The 21105-nt window shown below is 43.8% G+C and overlaps 2 protein-coding genes across 3 annotated transcripts in view; one reads left to right on the forward strand and one right to left on the reverse strand.

The window, feature by feature from the left end:
* Positions 1–300: 300 nt before the first annotated feature.
* Positions 301–6129, forward strand: klf5b (Kruppel like factor 5b). Its single transcript, XM_083638785.1, has 4 exons — positions 301–601; positions 1611–2574; positions 2740–2799; positions 3224–6129. Exons 1-4 carry the CDS (start codon positions 419–421, stop codon positions 3400–3402), a joined length of 1386 nt encoding a protein of 461 aa, XP_083494911.1. The 5' UTR covers positions 301–418; the 3' UTR covers positions 3403–6129.
* A 2918-nt stretch (positions 6130–9047) lies between these two features.
* klf12b (Kruppel like factor 12b) overlaps positions 9048–21105 on the reverse strand; it is a gene marked incomplete at its 5' end in the record, with an annotated part of 58337 nt that continues 46279 nt past the window's right edge. For both annotated transcript variants that reach the window (XM_083639474.1, XM_083639475.1), the window contains 2 exons: positions 9048–13813; positions 14919–15076. In XM_083639474.1, coding sequence (XP_083495600.1) covers positions 13632–13813; positions 14919–15076 — 340 coding nt within the window. In that variant the 3' untranslated portion in view covers positions 9048–13631. The remainder of the gene's footprint in view (positions 13814–14918; positions 15077–21105) is intronic.

Genomic DNA, 21105 nt, shown 5'->3' on the forward strand with positions numbered 1-21105 from the left:
GAGATGCTGAACCAGTGACTCACAATATGGTTTCCTTTGATTGTGGAATAATGTAATGGCTCATTTATTGACACAAACACTTGACAGGTTAATCTCCCAAAATAACTCCTTTATCCCCACCTGCTCTTTGCTTTAGCCTCGGCCGTCTAAACTCGCAAAGGTATTCATTAACACTAGGCTAGGTGTATCCCGATCATGGTCTACTTGTCCTGTTTATTTTCTCCATGTTCAGCCCCGCCCTGCAGACGCGCTGATATCACGCAGTTGCGTAATTTGACAAGCCAGCGCAAAATAGAGAGAATGAACGCTTGACAGCTGCCCGCGCCTGGCTCGTACAGTTTGTTTCCATACAAGAAAATACATATGCCCGGTTTATTTTCTAAAAGATTTCGGGTAGCTAGACAGTACCTCTGCGTTTATGGCCGCTGTGTTAAGGAATAATGTTTGGGTCGCTCCGGGCCAGCAGGACGCGCCGTCTCTCCGTAAAGCCGCACCACTGACAGCCACTGACGGGCTCAGAGGTGAAGATCATGGACAAGTGCTCAGCTGCAACACGAGGGATGCGACCACGGAAACTTCTTCCTTTCACGATTACAATTTGGTAGGAAATTGCATTATCATTTTCCCCGAGATAGAATTCTGTGCCAAAGCATCACTGTCGTCGTGGTAATTACTGTTAACCTCCTTACAAATAGAGATCTGGTGTAGAGAGATGGCATATTGATAGAGCTGATCAGCACTAACAGCAAGGCTTGTTGTCAGAATGGATAGCCCTAATATAGAGGCGCGATTCTTGGTGTAATAAACATGGCCACTGTCCCATCATCAGTGGCCAAAATTGTGAGCTTTAGGATCTCTGAGCCGATGCTGACCTTCCGTTCACTGAACAAGCAGGTTGTGTGCCCAGCAGGCAAAACTGGAATAGGCTTCGCTTTAATCGTATGCAGGCAGTGCGTGGCTGGGATATGAAACGTTGCACCCGTTCCCGAAACTTGGGAGGAAGATGCATTGCGCTGCAGAAGAGCAACTGGATGTTCTAATTTCAGCCATGGATTTCCATACAGCTTAGGCAGGAGCGCTTCAGAAGGGCGGCTGCTTGTAAAAGCGACGGAGGCAGGGGAGGGGAGAAGTTCTTTGATGTGCTAGAGTACACAAGTACAGCTTCAGGCAGGCCCCCACCAAAAAAAAAAATGCTGGATATACTTTGTTGTTTTGTGAAGTCGCACGATGCTTCAGCATCAGTGGAGACTGGTGAGCAATTCTGGTCCTGGTTTTGCCTTAGTCAGCTGGTCTTTTTTTGGGCCCTGGGATGAATGGTTTTACGGGAGAGGAATGTAACATAAGGCCATTGGGGAATTCAGTGTCCAATGATAAATGTTTCACTGCTGACTATAAACATGGTCATCTTTCTGTCACAATATCAAGTGTGCAAGGAAGAAATATGCCTGGATTGGGTTATTTCAGGAAGCCATATGGGAGCCTGAGTCAATAATAGTAAAGTGGATATGCTTTTTCATGCTGATCATCCCATTTTTGTAATGTCCTTGCATTTGGAATGCCATACATACTGTAACTGTAGAAACCTAATTATGATCTCTCTTACTTCCCAGGGTCAATCAGAGATGGACAGCTACCTGGCTCCTCATCCACAGGGGGTGGTAGAGTCCAAGAGGTTGTGCAGGGACGGTGCACTAATGATGGAGCCCTCTTTCACCGAGGACCTGGGGTCCCCTTACAGCGTCAACATGAGCCTGCTCCTCCCTGATGTCACCTACCTGCACCCCGGTCTCTGCAGGCCTATGAGACCCATCAAGACAGAACCTCTGTCCCACTCCCTGATCCACCCTGCTTGTCAGGGCAACAGGGTACCGCCAACAGTCCCAGAGTACCCGGGTGTTTTCAGTGCAGCAGACGCAACGAGCGGTAACTTTTTCATCAAACAGGAGATGCCCTCTGTGGACTTTCAGGAGGTCCCCCTGTTTCAGCTTTTGAACTCTGACCTGGAGCAGCTCGTTCACGGATCACAGGTGAACTCCGACCTGCGTGGCAGCGGCGTCCCCATGGCTCCGTTAAGTCTTCCGCTTAGGAGCGTCCACCTTGGCCCAGTGCAGAATTCTGTTAAACCCGTAAGCGGTCCGCAGAGCGATGGCTATCCGTTTTCGCCACGTTTAAGCCATCATCGGAGGCCGACCTATCTGCCACCTTCTCCGCCCAACTCTGAGCCCGCGAGTCCAGACAGGGGGAAAGAGCTACTTCACAACCTCTCCCCGCCTCCCTCCTACCAAGCCAGCATCGCCTCCAAATTGACTTTTCAGACCCATGTCGGTCCAGGCCAGAATTCCAGTCTAGCGCCAATCCAAAGCCCAGATCTGGCTCCTGACCTGAATTCCAATGTTGGATTAGTCCAGAGCTCAGGTCGTGGGCCTGTCCAGAATTCAAGCTTAACTCCAGTCCCGACCACGTTGGGTGTCGGCCCACTGTCCCCGGTGATGGCCCAGTCTGCACCACTCAAGTATAACCGCAGGAATAATCCTGACCTGGAGAGACGGAGGATTCACCACTGTGACGTCCCAGGTGAATCTACCGTATAATCAATGCAGCACAGTAACAGTAGAGTTGAATTCACATCTCTTTAGCACTAGCGAGCTGAAATGTAAAAAGAAGTTGTTCATATTTGAAGACATCTCCAGCTACATCATCACGTATATAATAACCTGAGGTTCCCTTTTTCTTCTTTAGGATGCAAGAAAGTATACACCAAGTCTTCTCATTTAAAAGCCCATCTACGGACCCACACAGGTACTGTAAAAGCAATCCATATTAAGCCAATGTAAAAGGGTGTTATTGAGACTCACCTCTTATTTTGGGGTGCGTTTGTTGTGTTGCCAGGCAGAAGAATGCACTTGGCATGCAGATGCATTCTGGCCGACTGACAGACCTGGCCCACATCTTGCATGCTGTCAAATCATATCACCCCTGTAGCTCTCTTAAAGAGGGCAAAGGAAAAGACTGGAAACACTATGATTTATGGCTCGCAGTTGAAGTGCATGTTGAAGTACAGCGGGAGCTTCCTCACTATATATCAAAATCAGTTGGAATGGTTATTTGAGGTATGAAGGGAATATTCAGTGGTGGGGAATAATGTTATTTATTGCATCCGAGAGGGGAAACTGTCTTATCTGAAGACTGTGTTATCTGATTCATTTTGTTTGTTGCGTTGCAGGAGAGAAGCCGTACCAGTGCTCCTGGGAGGGGTGTGAGTGGCGCTTTGCTCGTTCTGACGAGCTGACGCGCCATTTCAGGAAACACACCGGGGCCAAGCCTTTCCAGTGTGGCGTGTGTAACCGCTCCTTCTCCCGCTCCGACCACCTGGCCCTGCACATGAAGAGGCACCAGAGCTAGAAACCCCCTCCTGCCCTAATTCAAGTTCATCAGTAACCAATTTGTTTTCATTGCGATATGAAATAATTTGACAAAGAACTGGCACTTAAATATTAAGAAATCAAACAGAACACTGTGGATAGACCACTTACTCCCCAGTGGAGATATTCGTAGCAGTGCTGGCCCACAAATAATAGTTGTTGTTTCTTTTCTTTTAAAAAGCTCAAATGTTGCCTTTGTCTTGTGTTTTCAGATGTGTGCCCCAATGTTGGGGGGATTTTTCAGGAAATCATCAAAAATCAGAAATGACGTATCTGGTACATTTTTATTATATTTTTAACTTCCTTTGCAGTGAATAACATTAAATAATAGATTAAGTCATTATCTCCAATAAGGTCATGAATAAATGCCAATCTCTTTTTTTCTGTATAGATCATAATGCATCATCAAGGCATTTCTATAATTCATTTAATTGCATAAGAAAATAGTCGTGAGCACAGAAGTGGATAAATTGTTGTTGTTACGATTTGTAAGGTCAAGTGATATGTTGGTATGGCCAATAGGCCAAAGGAATAATGAGATATGTGTGTAATATAAGGAGTAGGTAATACAGCAAGTAGTTACTGGATTTCCTCAAAGATTGCAGATTCGTTCTTTTTTATATATATATTTTTTCTCTACGATTTTCTCCCCATTGTACTTGGCCAATTCGCCCTGCTGTCCCGGTCGTTGCTCCACCCCCTCTGCTGATTTGAGGAGGGTTGTAGACTAGCACATGCTTCCTCCGATACATGTGCAATCGGCAGCTGCTTCTTTTCACCTGACAGAATGGAGTTTGATCACCAGCAGGACGCAGCGCATGGGCGGATCACGCTATTCCCCCCACTTACCTTCTCCCCTGAACAGGCGCCCCGACCGACCAGAGGAGGCGCCAGTGCAGTGACCAGGACTCATACCTGACTGGCTTACCACCCGCAGACACGGCCAATTGTGTTTGTGTCGGTAGGAACATCTGACCAAGCCGGAAGTACCGCAGCCGGGAATTGAACCCGGGTCTCCGCGGTGACAGGCGAGTGCTTTTACCTACAGTAGGCCTACCCAGATGCCCCAAAGATTGCAGATTCTGAAGAATAAATATAGTTGAATAAATAGTTTACACAGTTTGCGAGCTTGTGGCCCATGTGGTCAGCTCAGTAGCTAAATGCAGCAAGACACTAACACTGCCAGGGTTCAGCTCCCACTGAGGACAACTCTACCCAAAGAAAAACAACATGTAGAAGTCTTCCATGGCACTGGAAGACATTGGTATCAGATAATAGGACTGAGATAATATTTGTGTCTGTAATCACGTTCATTTTGACTGCCTTATGGCTACTCTTCAGTACATTCAATGTCTTTGTAAATGCCCTCATAATATAACGCAGATATGGTCATTACAGAAAGTGTTTCCATTTCTTTCAGGCAGGTGCACGGATAATTCCAAATGGCATTTTAAGCACCTGCCTGATTGTCTTCTAAAGCTATTTCATGACCCCCGTGAACACTCAATATGAACGTTTTTGGCATCAATGGAAAAATTACATTCTTTAGAATTTCAGTTTACTTTAATTTTATGAAGAGAGCAATTACTGAAGCTCTTGGCATTGAACTGCCTCGCACATCTTCACCTAGTCTTGCTTAGACTAATCCATGTCCTCTAGAAGCTTCAACAACAAAACCTGTCATTTTAAAACTGGTATGGGAGAAGTGATAGTCACTGCTGAAAGATAACTACAAACGTCCTGAGTACGAGACTCCCATATCGTGTTTTCTGAACATGCATTTCAATGATATGTTTGACTTATCACCGTTCCCCTGTTGTGAAAGTTATTACGATAGACCATTTTGTACTATAATCATGACTCATCTTGAGAATGTTGTGGTTTCATGCATTGGGTCGCAGCATTAGGTAGATAGTTGACTTCACAAGTGGTTTCGGAGCGGTGTACAATGCAAACATTATAACACTAGCCTGTCTTTGGACTGAACACCTGCCCTTCAGTACATCTGTGCATGCTTTTGGTTTTTTTGAATACTATATGAAAACAATATCATTTATTCTTCCACCTTTTCAAAGTGCCTTTTCATATTTTATTTATGAATGAAGAAACAAATCTGCCCTTTCGGGCCATTTTGTTTTATCGGGTACTCTACACTGCAAAAATGATACTGGATGTTTGCTGCCCTTTCTTGGCTTTAATATTTCCCCGAAATATAGCAATTTCTGGGTGTTGTAAGAAAATATTTCTATTTATGACCAAATTCCTTTATAATCTGAGTCTGTATGAGCATAATTATTTCAAGTTCATATCATTTGTTAAGATGTATATATTTTGTATCTGCTGTTTAAGCATAAGATCCACTGATTGTATTTGGGTGTAAGATTTCAAACGTTCTATTTTAAACTGCAGAGACTGTTTCGTTATAATTTTTTTTAGGCAGAGTCTAAGAAGGATCAAATTATAATAATATTGTTACAGTCTACACTGTCATCAGTTACGATTCAGTGTAGACTGTGCCATTGAATTATTGCCATACTTTTTTTAAAGATATACTCACAATAATTGTTGACAACAACACATGTAAAGTGTTACATTATTTTGTGTCGTAGCTTGAGAACATAAAGATGTAGCCCTAAATCAATATGTGGTAATACAGCCATCTGGCCATCCGAGTGAAATTCCAAATAAAAGTTTTGTGTTGAATATTTATTTTTGAATGTCGGATTTGTAAAATAATGTTTTGTTGCTCTGAGAAGTTTTTTTTACAACACTTTTACTGCATTATATCACTCCATATGCATTTCTGTCCTCATCACAACACCAGATACCTCTTAAATGTAATTGGTGACTGACTAAAAAAAAACGACCTATTAGTGGTATTGATGTTGATTTGATCAATATTTACATGGAAAACAGACGTGCGTTTGCAGTTATTTATGCTTTACAGTTTATGCACTTTTTTTGGGTGCCCTACAGTTTTGACATTGCTAACAGAAGCACTGAAGAACTGGGTAGTAGCAAGCTGGCAAATACTAGGTGGAATAAACTTGTACAGAAATAGCAGGTAGGATAAATGGATTTAGGCAAGGATGTAGACAAAGGCTTGAGAGTTCAGCCAGTGAATATGAATGATAATATAGTATAGTTATTCCCTCTAAACTAACCTTATAAGGGCTAAGTTGGGGGCACGGTGGCGCAATGGTAGCGTTCTTGCCTTGTACTCTCGCCTCACAGCAAGAAGGTCCTGGATTCCGTTCTCACCTGGGACGCTGTTGGCACTGAAAAGGCCCTTTTTCTTCTACATTCTGCGAATGCATCATATACAGTCTGTACTTCACACCCACAGAGTCTGGTCAAAGGAAGTTGGGGGGGAAACAGACCGGAGGAAGTTCGAACCGATGCAGGTGATTGGAGAAATACGAGCAGATGTCCCGTATCACCTGCGTTTAGGCGGGACACCCGGGGCATCTGCCTATCATCGCTCATTAGTTTCCCTTTCTGCTTTGGCCAAGTTTTCCCAGCTTGAAGTACAGACTGTCTACGATGCATTCGCAGAATGTAGAAGAGACAGTCTGGCTTGAGAGACTAGACCCCCACTAAAAACCTGCAAGAAGATCGTCGACTGACCAGCAGTGGTTGGAAGAAGTTGGTCCCCGGGCCGCTTCACTGCAGCTGCCCACCACTCCTGGCCAGCCCGAGGAGGAGGACGAGCCAGGATGGGAAAAATGCAGAGGGCACATTTCACTGCACCTCTGTGTGTATATAATGCATATGTACATGCATTGGTGCATTGTGACATAAAGACAAGGTTTGTCCGTCCTGTCCTGAATTAGAAATGATTCTGAATTATAAATACTAGATGAAGAGGAGAGAAGAGAAGAGAAGAGAAGAGAAGAGAAGAGAAGAGAAGAGAAGAGAATCTGCTGAGCTTTTTGATGGAATGTGTGTGGGAGTTGACAGCGATAGATAGGTTTGCTGTTTCAGCTTGATATAAATTAAAAACTGATCCACAAAAGCCATTCCTTTATCAGATGCCCCGGTTTTACCTCACCCACAGTACAGTTGTTTTTGGAAGTTCTATCCAACTCTGTCTCACTATTTGGATCACTCTGTCCCACTATTTGGACCCAGTGTTTGCAAAAGAGGTCACCATTGGCACAGCTTGTTGGCTTTTCTAGAGTGCTCAATTAAAACAAACCAACATTTTGTCTTTTCTTCTTCATGGCTCTGGAAAAGTGTCAGTGAAATGAGTCATAGAGGAAAGAACTGACAATGGGGGGTGCCAAGACGTGCCTGCTGCACCAACCAGGGAAGGTGTTTGAGCTTGTCCCGAGAACGGGTAAAGTTCCTTGTGGGGATTGGAAAGGTTGTTGTTGGATCGCTGTTACTTGCTATTATGTTCCCTTTGATTGGGCTCTGCTTGTACAGCACAGGCTGAGGCTATACTCAGGAGTTTTCATGTGGGTGATGAATCACGCATGCGATATATAGACCAAAAACGCTTTGCGGCCTGGGAATTGAACCCTTGTTATTGTAATCATCTGAATCCGTTACCAGTTGACAGATACATTCATCCAGATCCGGTTATAGTGCGGCGCTGTAGAGACTGTGCTGGACGCATGCAGGAGGCAAGCCCCTTTAAAGCCGTGATCCTCAACCCTTTTCCTATCATGGACCCCTACTTTAGTCCACATTGGGGCCCCGGACCCCCCATTTGATGACGTTTTGTCTCTTGAACCCAAATGTGACATTCTTTATTGTTACATATAATTCTGTCCAGAACTCCATGACTATGTCTGTATTGCAGGCAGAGAGATAACAGAGAAACCATGATCAATTCTTCTACATTCTCTGTGTTGACGTCATGTACATTAAATAATGCTGAAGTTTAACAATTCATCAATTTGCTGGGGACCCCCTGGAACCCCCTCAAGGACCCCTTGGTGGTCCCCGGAGCCCATGTTGAGGACCACTGCTTTAAAGTGTGCCTTATTCTCAGAAATGATGTTCACACTACACGCTGTGTTAAAACATGCCAGTTCCTAGAATTACATTCTCTGTTGGTACCAGGTAACAACAAAGGACAGGGCTTAAACAGCTTATATCTTCATTTTTGACTTGTGATACTTAAGTGTGCATAATGCTAAATGTGTGTGTGTGAGAGAGAGAGAGAGAGAGAGAGAGAGAGAGAGAGAGAGAGAGAGAGAGAGAGAGAGAGAGAGAGAGAGAGAGAGAGAGAGAGAGAGAGAGAGAGAGAGAGAGAGAGAGAGAGAGAGAGAGAGAGAGAGAGAGAGAGAGAGAGAGAGGGGATTTCAAGGTCTCAAACATGTTTTCTGGTATTGAAATGAGCGTCTTGTAGACCTATGGTGTAAGTCCAGGATGTTTTCCTGTCCCTGTTGTAATCAGATGCACTCTGGAAGCTGTGCACAACTAAATGTAGCTATCATTTGAAATGGCTTCCCTAATACTAAGATTAGGTTTCTGAATGCCAGGGAATGTGAGTACAGTACTCACATGTCTAAGTGACATCAAAACCACATGCCATCCACATCAGTCATACATAGCAACTAGCTTCATACCAGCGTGTTACATACAAAATGCAACTTTATTAACCTTCATGCCTCCATTCATATTAATATACATGTATATGTTTGAACTTATTTTAATTTCACAGCTCCATCCATATGAAAAACACAGAGAAAAAGGCAAAACACTGACTGGATACTTAAACAACTCTCGGAGAAAAGAAAAACATAACGGAGAAGGACGCCTGTTCTTGGACGTTTGAAAAATATTAGGATTAAAAATTTTCTTTTGCAGACGTGGAATTCCATGAGCAGAATCTCCCTTTTGAAGCAATGCTGAGCAATATCACAATTTTTACGGTAAGAGTGAAAAGATCTGAATATATTTACAATACACTCACTTTACATAAATACAGGAACGACGATTACTGTACGTAATATCAGAAAACTTGAAACATAGGCATTGGCTTCACTACTTAAAATTTCAAAAGCAGGAAAAGAAAGGCAGATGTTACACAGAAAGTCAATAGATATTGAACTGATAGAGACGTGTAAGATCAGTATTCATTCACAAAGGAGCCACTCTACGATCCAGGCCACAGTATATTCAGTAGAAGATTCCTCATTATCTTCAATGGAATTACTGTGTTGAATCTGAAACATCAAGAGACCTTCATCATTCGGTGTTGTTCCCCTAAGAGGGAGTGACTTATTGCAAGCAAAGTAATAATGGTGGGTATAAACAGCCTGTGAAAATGCTGTGGGAGGATGCTGCATCTGAAACATGGCATAAGGCTCAGTGCCAAAAGAAAGTGAAACATTAGAGGTCAGATTTGCATAATGGTGTATGTGCTTTTCCAAAATTCATGGTTTCCCATCTGAAATGTATTAATTTGAGCACACGTGCTGAAATGGAAACGCTGCACAGAGCAGTTCATATTACAAGTTTGTGATATGAGGCACTATTAATTGTTATTGCATAACTTTGACCCTGGTTACCGTTACAAAATTATGCTTTAAAATTAGGAAATATGCTGGAGGGAAAATACAATACACCCTGTCCTGTAGACACTAGACACACTCATAGCCATCTTCAAGTCAATTTGAATTGTTAAGAAAAAATTGTTGGATTAAGGCATGCAAAGTCATATACTGAATACAAGGGTACATGGGTTGTTGTTGTTGTTATGTGCTTGATCAATATAATTTCTTGTCCAGGTATGGCAAAGTAGCAACACAGGGAATTGAGTACCTTGATATGGTCAATGTATATAAATTATTTTTTGATTATAGCAAACACTGGTTCAGCCTTGGGAAAGAATGATTGAAACATGAACATGAAATTAGTTAACCACAACCCAAAATAAGCAAACTGTTACATAACATCACATATGATAATTTACAGGATGGATACCATTAGCCCCATTTCACTGTATATCAAATTAGATAAATTACAGTCTCTGAAAAAGACTTTACATGTATAAATGTATTTCCTGCATCTACTAATCAAAAGCCCTATTTTTCCAATGTATATACAGCCTGTAGAACTTGGTAATAAGTTTTATCTCCACTATCACATATATTACAACATTTCAAAAGATCCTTTTTACAGAAAAGAGTTATATGCAATGATGAAGTGCCCCTCAATCATAAAATGCTTTTACACAGAATATGGATGATAAAATATGATGATGATTATTTGCGTATAAATTGACATCTGAAATAAAATAATTTGAAAATCATACTAATAAACAAACAAGGTGCTGATATGCTTTTGCCAAAATGATAATACAACTGGGCATAATGACATGTGCACAAATAATATACATAAATATGACAACATTCTTCATTATATCAAAGGGGAGTCGCATACATGGGTGCATGTGTGGAACAGACTTCCTGGATTTGTTACTGAAAGTGAGGACATTGTATTCGAGTGTGCGGGTATGTGTGTATATGTGTGTGTGCATATGGTTTGCAATGTGCTATTATCAAAAAGGTTATGATTTTCATTTACTGGCCTTAGTCCAAAAACTGCATTTAGCAGCACTATCGCATTATATGGGTTGGTCTGGTACTCTAGGTTTATGTCTGCAGCTCTTACACAGTATTAGGTGTTTAACAGGATATACTTGTCAAATGTCTGTTATTATGACCATAAAACGGAATATTTATGCAAATCTTTGATTCATGTTTAGTGATGTTTTTAGCCATTAGAAGTATCTCTATCTGGCAATAAACTGATATGAAACCATTACCAAATGTCCTGTAAGCACATGAGCAGGGGTGTCCATACCTTTTCAAATGGGGGCCAGATTAGATCATGTGAAAATACCTGGGGGCCAGCTGATTTTCGCATCATATGGGTTATAAACAAAAACACATACAATAGAATTGTTGCCTACTCTAAAGATTTCATTTACCATCTGAAAACATTAGTTCTGCCTTCGTTGTTCCTACTTGGTGCTTGTCTACAAAAGGTATGATAGTGCTGTCATCGTTATGTGAATGGAAAAACACAAAGTGAACTTGCTTGATTAACCAATACTGTGTGGAGGGCCACATATAGTGTGTTTTGAGAGACACGCCGCAGTCCATTAACAATCGGTCCGCAGCCGCAACTGGCCCCCGGGCCAGACTTTGCACATGCCTACACATGAACATGTGTACTGTATGCAAGTATCCCTGTACTGTATGTAAGTTGTACATAATGTGTGTTTGTGTGAGTCCTCTACATTACAGCATTTTATCATACCCAAATCTCAGATAAATCAGAGTAATCTGATCTGAGGTGACAACATTTCAAGTGACTTTTTGTTTTTTTTGGTAGATGAGACCAAGAAAATAATTGTAAGATGATTTGGAGTAACTCCCTATCTAAGGCTGTGCTGCTTTCAGGTGCAAAGTAGACAGAAGCATCAGACTAGAGACTTGTGCTGGAGCTACCAACCAATCAGTAACAGAGGGAGTGGCGGTGTAGAGTAAAAGGAGGTGGCACGACAGGAAAGTCGTCCAGGATGGCCGGCCCTCATTGACATCAGCACACAGAACACAGAGGAGGGCGGTCTACCTTCCCATCATCTTGTTCACAATGTATTGCTCTTCTGTATTGTACATCAGAAACCACACTATCCCTGTAATGCTGCAGCCGGGCTCAATGTCAGCTTCAGTCAACGCTGTTGTACACGACCACAACGCAAATTCCTTCCACTGTCAAAAAGCAGCTGGGAAAACGGAGCTCAACAATAAAGCAGATAGGATGGGAAAGAATATGAAAGTGTGAGTCTGTAAGGTGCCTCTATGTTTTTTCACATACTGGATATGTTCACTGATTGTTTCAAAGTTCATTGTACATGAGGGGCTGATTTTTCGGAGTTAAACATACTGTAATCAAAGCAGGCATAACCAAAAAAAGCAAGATACAATAAACAAAAAGTTGTCATACTCAAATAATATTTACCCTATAAGATTGCACTTTACTGATTGCTAATCACAGCACAAAATGCACCAAAGATTTTTTTCTTTTTCTTTTGTTTGTTTGTTAAGAAAATGCTTTCAAGAGGCTCAACATAAAGGATAGCATTGATGTGATCTGGCGGGGGGGAGGGTCTATCCAACCCTGTGAGTGGACCACAAATAACAGGTTTCTCTGCTGGTGTGGTGGTACGCATGTCCAGTTTCCCTTGTTTGAAATAAAACATACCGAATATAAGAAGCAGGCCAACATCTTGTGTTATGTATGGATGTGTTTATGCGTTGAGGTTGCTGATGCTCTATTCTGGTCGTGGCTATATGATTCAATCTGATCGGTTGGTGTGCCTGGCCTTGGGATAGGTGAAATACCAGCCTTCTTTTAGCCTCTATATCACCAGCTTATCAGGTGAACTTCCATATACCAGCAGGTTCCAGCAGGCAAGAAAACCATCTGTGATGAGATAGTGCCCTCTGCTGGTCATGATTCAGACTCACGAGGGGGGGGGCAGCGCTCTAGCAGGGCACTGTGCAACAACACTAGTTGCCAATAGAACAAGGCCAAAGTCCTTTTCCTGTGGTCCAATCCAGGCCTCAGTTTGGCCTGGTTCAAAAGAGCGCGCACAGCAAATCCATTGGAAACACCGGGGGCTTTCACATTATGAACGCCTGAAAAGCAGCCATTTGAACGATAATCAAAAGAAAGATACCAAGAACAAACGGTTGCGATTGCATTTTTTTTGTCCAAATGAAGAGTACGAGTTCATCTTAAAAATCTAAGTGAAACATTTACGAACAGTGCTGTAAAAGACAGATCTCCATGATACTCCAAACAACAACGACAATAAAAGATCCTGTCGTCCGGTCCGTTCCTTCCAGCCCAGCGCGGATCCAGAAGCGACCCTGTTTTGTGCTCGACAAGCTCTGTGCACCGCTCCCTCTTCTCGCATTGCGACAGATGAGTGTGTGTGTGTGTGTGTGTGTGTGTGTGTGTGTGTGTGTGTGTGTGTGCGTGCATGCGTGTGTGTGTGTGTGTGTGTGTGTGTGCTTGCGTGTGTGTGCGTCCAGGCCCGCTGAAGCACATTTGGAGGGAGACCCCGCTCCCCCGGCTGCCTGTGTATAATGTGTGTGTCTATTCCATCCATGCGTTCAGTATCTCTCTCTCTCTCTCTTTCTCTCGCTCTCTCTCTCTCTCTCTCCCCCTCCATCTGGCTCAGACCAGCATGTGTCTCCGCCGGTGCAGGGCCAAGTGGTCAGACCTGGAGAAGCTGCGGTCGCAGTCTGCACACTTGAAGGGTTTGACCCCCGTGTGTTTCCTGTAATGCCGGGTCAGCTCGTCAGAACGGGCAAACTTCCACGTGCAGCCGTCCCAGGTGCATTTGTATGGCTTTTCCCCTGCAGAGGGACACACAAAGTACAGCATGTGCTCAGCAACTTGGAGATCGCATTTCTGAGTCGGGTTAACCTTCGATACTTGGTGACTGAGTATCCCTGTGACCCATGAATAAACCAGTTAACTGTCCACAGGTAGAACAGTCTGACCCCTTCCACCAGATACCCCCTCCCTCTATGAATGAGTAACAGCAGGTTGCTTTGAAATGCAGAGAAGAAAGGATGATCCCAGGAGTAATAAGGTGTCATCTTCTTGGCACGCCTCACACATTGCTTCGTCTTACAGGCAATTATCCTTTTCGAGGAAATGTGACCATATAACGCCGTGTGAGTCTGAGAAAGCAGTAAGTTGTTTACATGCCCGGTTAAACCGGATGATCAGAGATAAATCAAGGCATCTTAATATGACTGGGTTTCTCATGATCAGAGAACAGGCCAGGACTTGAGTTTGGTCTCAGTCTTTCCAGAGTCCCGATACTTTTTTTTTAATATCTTGGACTTGTCTTGGTCTCAGCCACTATGATGTGTACTTTTTCTTCCTATCTAATAATAAGCTATTAAAAATGCAATTTAAGGGATTTCACCTGTAGAAACTCTCAAACACCCGTATGTAATGAAACTCTCAAACACCTGTATGTAATGAAACTCTCAAACACCTGTATGTAATGAAACTCTCAAACACCTGTATGTATGTAATGGTCCTCACATGTCTATCCACTGATTAGTCAATTGATTGATTCATTGGATGTTGAAGGGTGTACAGCACACAAGGTGGATTGACAATCGACAGATCTATGTTCAATCAAATTATTACCTATTTTGGGTTTGATTTGTGAATAGGACTTGATTTGCTGTCTTGACTTGGTCTCGACCACCTTTGGACCTGGTCTTGATTCAAACTCAACTGGGCCAGGTCTTGGAAGCGACTCAGTCTGACTGACGTTTACATTTACATAGGCAATGTCAAAGCAAAACCGGTTTACTTACAGGAGTAACATTATCAAGAGCAGAATCCTCTGAGCATTTAAACATAGGCAGTGTTGGACAACCTTACCAGGTTGTAGAATTCAATCACAGAATGCAAACATCCAAACTCAAACGTACTGACCTGTATGCGTCCTCCGGTGTGCTTTTAGATGGGAGCTCTTGGTGTACACCTTATTGCAGCCTTCAAAGTCACACCTGTGGATCCGTCTCTTTTTGGAGTCTGGAGACTCGGACCTCCTGGGGCGCCGTATGCTGTCAATACTGAACGGGGACATGGAACTGCAACAGGAGAATCAAAATGAACACATCATTTGGTTGTGAAGATGACTTTGTCCCACTGTCCCAAAAACATCTGAAACAAGCGCAGATTCGCAATATCTGTGACCACATATGCTGTGACCACATATGCTGTGACCACATATGCTGTGACCGCATATGCAAATTTCAGAAAATGCAGGATGGCAGGGGCATTTCCAAATTTGCGCCCACTCCCCACCCATTTCAGCCAAACACACACCTTCACACACGCACACACGCACGCGCACACACACACACACACACACACACACACACACACACACACACACACACACACACACACACATACACACACACAGGTGACACACACTTGACCCCAATGCCAAATGTCAGCCTCCTAGGGCGAAAAGTGTGCCCGCTAAAGGGTGGTGAACATTTTGTGGTCTGACCAACCGACCGACTGACCGACCGACCGATGGACAGAGTGACCTATAGAGCTGCTGATCGTAGCTAATAAAGAAAGAACTAAAAAGAGGTGACAGTGAATGAACAACTACCAACCATGTTAGTCAAAGGTTGCAGAGACACCGTGCTGCCAGCAGATGGTGGTGCAACACTGCATTACAGTCTAACTACATTTGGGTCTGGGGAGGCAGATGAGGCAAGAGGATCTATCACTCCCATACTTTCATCAATCACAAGCAGGGAGTGTCGTATTTCTCAATGAAGTTCGATGAGTTATTTGTATCATCAATAAAATTTGGTATGACATTTCCTCTCGAATAATCAATATCACTGTACATTATACAATTTGTCACTGGTTACAAGGAAACCGTGTAGGAAGGGGTGTGTGTGTGTGTGTGTGTGTGTGTGTGTGTGTGTGTGTGTGTGTGTGTGTGTGTGTCTGCACGAATGTGTGAAAAGACAGTATTGATATGGCTCTGCAGAGTTTGTAACGGTCATATCTGATTTGTGGTCAATCTTCTCATCTTGGCTGTGCATCACTTGCTCTCTAAATGTAATGTTGCAAACACGTGCCTCCATTCACATATAGACACACACACACACACACACACACACACACACACACACACACACACACACACACACACACACACACACACACACACACACACACACACACACACACACACACACACACACACACACACACACACACACACACACACACACACACATGAAAAGCAAATGAGGAAGGAAACCAGGGTGGAGTAAGGGGGTTGGGGTAGATGGTCAATAGTCCATGCAGGGCGCAAAACTAACTTTTTTGTCCACCGGCCAAATGGCTAGTGAATGTTAAAATTGTACCAGCCACTCAATAGATTGAGATTACCACTGTATTGTTGACCGCTTGGGTGAAGTAACTCTACCAGCCACTTGCATATTTTACTAGCATTTGGCTGGTGGCTGGTGCTAATTTTGTGTCCTGAGTCAATGTCTCATCAGTAGTGATGTCATCTACAAGAAGGCGTGAACATACGAATGCACATGTAGGAAATGAGCAAGCAAGAGGGAAATCAAGTAGCGATTGAAAGCGAATATGTCTCTGTTTACTAGCAGTGTAGAGGAGGGAGGAGTCTCTGTTTACTAGCAGTGTAGAGGAGGGAGGAGTCTCTCTTTACTAGCAGTGTAGAGGAGGGAGGAGTCTCTGTTTACTAGCAGTGTAGAGGAGGGAGGAGTCTCTGTTTACTAGCAGTGTAGAGGAGGGAGGAGTTTCTGTTTACTAGCAGTGTAGAGGAGGGAGGAGTCTCTCTCTTTACTAGCAGTGTAGAGGAGGGAGGAGTCTCTCTTTACTAGCAGTGTAGAGGAGGGAGGAGTCTCTGTTTACTAGCAGTGTAGAGGAGGGAGGTCTCTCTTTACTAGCAGTGTAGAGGAGGGAGGAGTCTCTGTTTACTAGCAGTGTAGAGGAGGGAGGAGTTCTGTTTACTAGCGGTGTAGAGGAGGGAGGAGTCTCTGTTTACTAGCAGTGTAGAGGAGGGAGGAGTCTCTGTTTACTAGCAGTGTAGAGGAGGGAGGAGTCTCTGTTTACTAGCAGTGTAGAGGAGGGAGGAGTCTATGTTTACTAGCAGTGTAGAGGAGGGAGGAGTCTCTGTTTACTAGCAGTGTAGAGGAGGGAGGAGTCTCTCTTTACTAGCAGTGTAGAGGAGGGAGGAGTCTCTGTTTACTAGCAGTGTAGAGGAGGGAGGAGTCTCTGTTTACTAGCAGTGTAGAGGAGGGAGGAGTTTCTGTTTACTAGCAGTGTAGAGGAGGGAGGAGTCTCTCTCTTTACTAGCAGTGTAGAGGAGGGAGGAGTCTCTCTTTACTAGCAGTGTAGAGGAGGGAGGAGTCTCTGTTTACTAGCAGTGTAGAGGAGGGAGGAGTCTCTCTTTACTAGCAGTGTAGAGGAGGGAGGAGTCTCTGTTTACTAGCAGTGTAGAGGAGGGAGGAGTTCTGTTTACTAGCGGTGTAGAGGAGGGAGGAGTCTCTGTTTACTAGCGGTGTAGAGGAGGGAGGAGTCTCTCTTTACTAGCGGTGTAGAAGAGGGAGGAGTCTCTCTTTACTAGCAGTGTAGAGGAGGGAGGAGTCTCTGTTTACTAGCGGTGTAGAGGAGGGAGGAGTCTCTGTTTACTAGCGGTGTAGAGGAGGGAGGAGTCTCTGTTTACTAGCGGTGCAGAGGAGGGAGGAGTCTCTCTTTACTAGCGGTGTAGAGGAGGGAGGAGTCTCTCTTTACTAGCAGTGTAGAGGAGGGAGGAGTCTCTGTTTACTAGCGGTGTAGAAGAGGGAGGTGTCTATGTTTACTAGCAGTGTAGAGGAGGGAGGAGTCTCTGTTTACTAGCAGTGTAGAGGAGGGAGGAGTCTCTGTTTACTAGCAGTGTAGAGGAGGGTGAAGTCTCTGTTTACTAGCAGTGTAGAGGAGGGAGGAGTCTATGTTTACTAGCAGTGTAGAGGAGGGAGGAGACTCTGTTTACTAGCAGTGTAGAGGAGGGAGGAGACTCTGTTTACTAGCAGTGTAGAGGAGGGAGGAGTCTCTGTTTACTAGCAGTGTAGAGGAGGGAGGAGTCTATGTTTACTAGCAGTGTAGAGGAGGGAGGAGTCTCTGTTTACTAGCAGTGTAGAGGAGGGAGGAGTCTGTTTACTAGCAATGTAGAGGAGGGAGGAGTCTCTGTTTACTAGCAGTGTAGAGGAGGGAGGAGTCTGTTTACTAGCAGTGTAGAGGAGGGAGGAGTCTGTTTACTAGCAATGTAGAGGAGGGAGGAGTGTGTTTACTAGCAATGTAGAGGAGGGAGGAGTCTGTTTACTAGCCGTGTAGAGGAGGGAGGAGTCTCTGTTTACTAGCAGTGTAGAGGAGGGAGGAGCAAATATGTGTGGGACATTATGGACATATATAAGGGGCTCTGCGAAGGGTGGTGGAGAGTCTCTGCTGTGCTTGATATTGAGAAGCAGGTAGGGGGCGGAGGGGGGCGAGGGGCAGGAGGGAGAGAGAGGAGCGGCTGCACTGGCTGGCTGGCTATGTGAGGGGGGTTTGAAAGAGGAGCAGGCGTTGCTAGACGGGCCCGCCAGTGAACTGTCTCCACCACACACAGCCCACTTCCTGTCTCTCTGCTGCAGCGAAGCACACTTTCTCAGGCGCACGCTCGGTCGCACGCATGCATACGCACGCACACACACACACACACACACACACACACACACACACACATCCTGTATACACAAATACGCAGAAATACAGAAAAGCACACACATTATATACAGATCACCTGTTGCTCTTGGCTTCCTGCCAATCTGAAGCTGTACAGGAAATGAGCACATGGGTCAGATATGAACTGAACTCCAACTCCCCTCTCATCTCTCTCTGTGTCTCTCTCTCTCTGTATGTGTCTCTCTCTCTCTCTCTGTGTCTCTCTCTCTCTCTGTGTCTCTCTCTCTCTCTGTGTCTCTCTCTCTCTGTATGTGTCTCTCTCTCTCTCTCTGTGTCTCTCTCTCTCTCTGTGTCTCTCTCTCTCTCTCTGTGTCTCTCTCTCTCTGTATGTGTCTCTCTCTCTGTCTCTGTTGAAGTTCAGTAAATACCACACAGCAGCACGATGTCAAAACTGAAGCTTTAGACAAAGAAGTGTATTCATAGAGCTGAAGGAAAATGGCAAGGTTTCATCCCAAATGAATGATGAGATTACTGGGCCATCTAATAATCTAACAGTCTGAGAAGGATAGACTAGAGTGAGTCTAAGGTATGCGCGCACATGTGTGTGTGTGTGTGTGTGTGTGTGTGTGTGTGTGTGTGTGTGTGTGTGTGTGTGCGTGCACGTCCAGGGGAGTGAAGAGGAGAGGTAGGATTTACAGTGGAAACACTCTGAGCAGACATCCAGCAGAAGAGGCGGATGTTTACACTCAGTGAGTCCATGATGATGATATAATTTACGAAGGTCTGAATGAGACAGCTTCTAAAACAAAGGAAGAACAACGGCTCCTGATTCCTCATCAATTAATCCACTTATTACGATTGCTTTTGATCTGTTGTTGATATTTCTGTTACTATTTTAGCCTAAAAGCCCGGCAACAGAGTTTTGCGTTCATTAATTTTGGGTATGCATAGAATTGTCAAAAGGTGTGACATTCTGATAGAGAGTAATCTCCCATCCTTACTGAAATATATAATATAATATAATATAATATAATAAGTATTCTAATTATATATATAACAATAAAACCAATAAAGAAATATAGCAATAAAAGCAATACATTACAATAATAATCTAGTTATATATACATAAGCAGCCTACGATTTCAATACATGTTAAGTAGACTGGAGTGCATTGGGGAACGAGTACAGATTCTTACATGTTATGGATTTCCTTACACTTGTCACTTACAGCTTGCTACTGTAGCAGTGCTTACATATTACGTATGTGCTATATTGTATAAGCTTGTAAAAACATAATTTTCGAAAAATGTTATGTTCATGGGTGACATTGTCATTTATCATGAGCTCAGGTGAATAATCAAATGATTTGACAATGAAAAAGGTCTTCAAAGCGACATACAGAAAGTCACTATAGGCAGGGGTTCCCAACCTTTTATGGCTCGTGACCCTACTTTGACATCACAAAAATCTAGGGACCCGAGACATTCAAATTCCAGTACACCATCGATAATATCGTCAGTGATGTCACATAGTATGTTTATTTTTCCCCGCAGAATTCTGACGTTATTCTCAGAATCCTGATTTAAAGTTATAATCTCAAAGATTTTCATCTAAATAAAACAAATAAAATTAAGAGTCACTCACAATGTTGATTGAGGCTATGGTCCATTGATGGAAGCATTTGCAGTATATAGTGACATTATGTGACATTAGTAATGTCACATACTGTAATGCAACACTCTTTGGATGTCACCTGCAATTACCACTCATCGCCATAGGTGTCACCCAAGAGAACAAAGCTGAAATCTTAGAGATGATCACTTTAAACTCAGAACAAACAAACAAAAATCCAAGTGACCCTAATCATCTTTGGTAGTATTAAATTGTGTGTGGTATAAAAAAAATACAAAGAAAGAAAGAAAGAAAGAAAGAAAGAAAGAAAACAGCGACTATTTGAATTCCAGGCGACCCCACTTAAGGTCGCGGCGCTAAGGTTAGGAACCACTGCTATAGGGGGTGTGTGTGAGACCTGATGTGGTGGTCCTTCTCATGTGAGCCCAGGGGCATCCAGTAACTACGCCACGCTACCTTGAACCCTGCGTCACCCTGGCATCCCGGCTGTGTGAACCTGTCTGTTTGCGTCTCTCAAAGCGGCCCAAAGAAATAGGAAGTACAGCTGAGAGGCATTTCAAACAGAGTGACCTCTGTTTTACTTCCTTTGTTTCCCCTTTTTCTCTCCTCATCCGCTGTCCATGAGAGAGCGAGCGAGAGAGAGAGAGCGAGAGAGAGAGAGAGAGAGAGAGAGAGCGAGAGAGAGCGAGAGAGAGAGAGAGAGAGAGAGAGAGAGAGAGAGAGAGAGAGAGTCACCTGTAACAGGGGGTTTCCGCAGGACAAACACTGCACTGTCGGC

Source organism: Poromitra crassiceps (genome assembly GCF_964638095.1).
Source record: "Poromitra crassiceps genome assembly, chromosome: 6".
NCBI classification, from domain to species: domain Eukaryota; kingdom Metazoa; phylum Chordata; class Actinopteri; order Beryciformes; family Melamphaidae; genus Poromitra; species Poromitra crassiceps.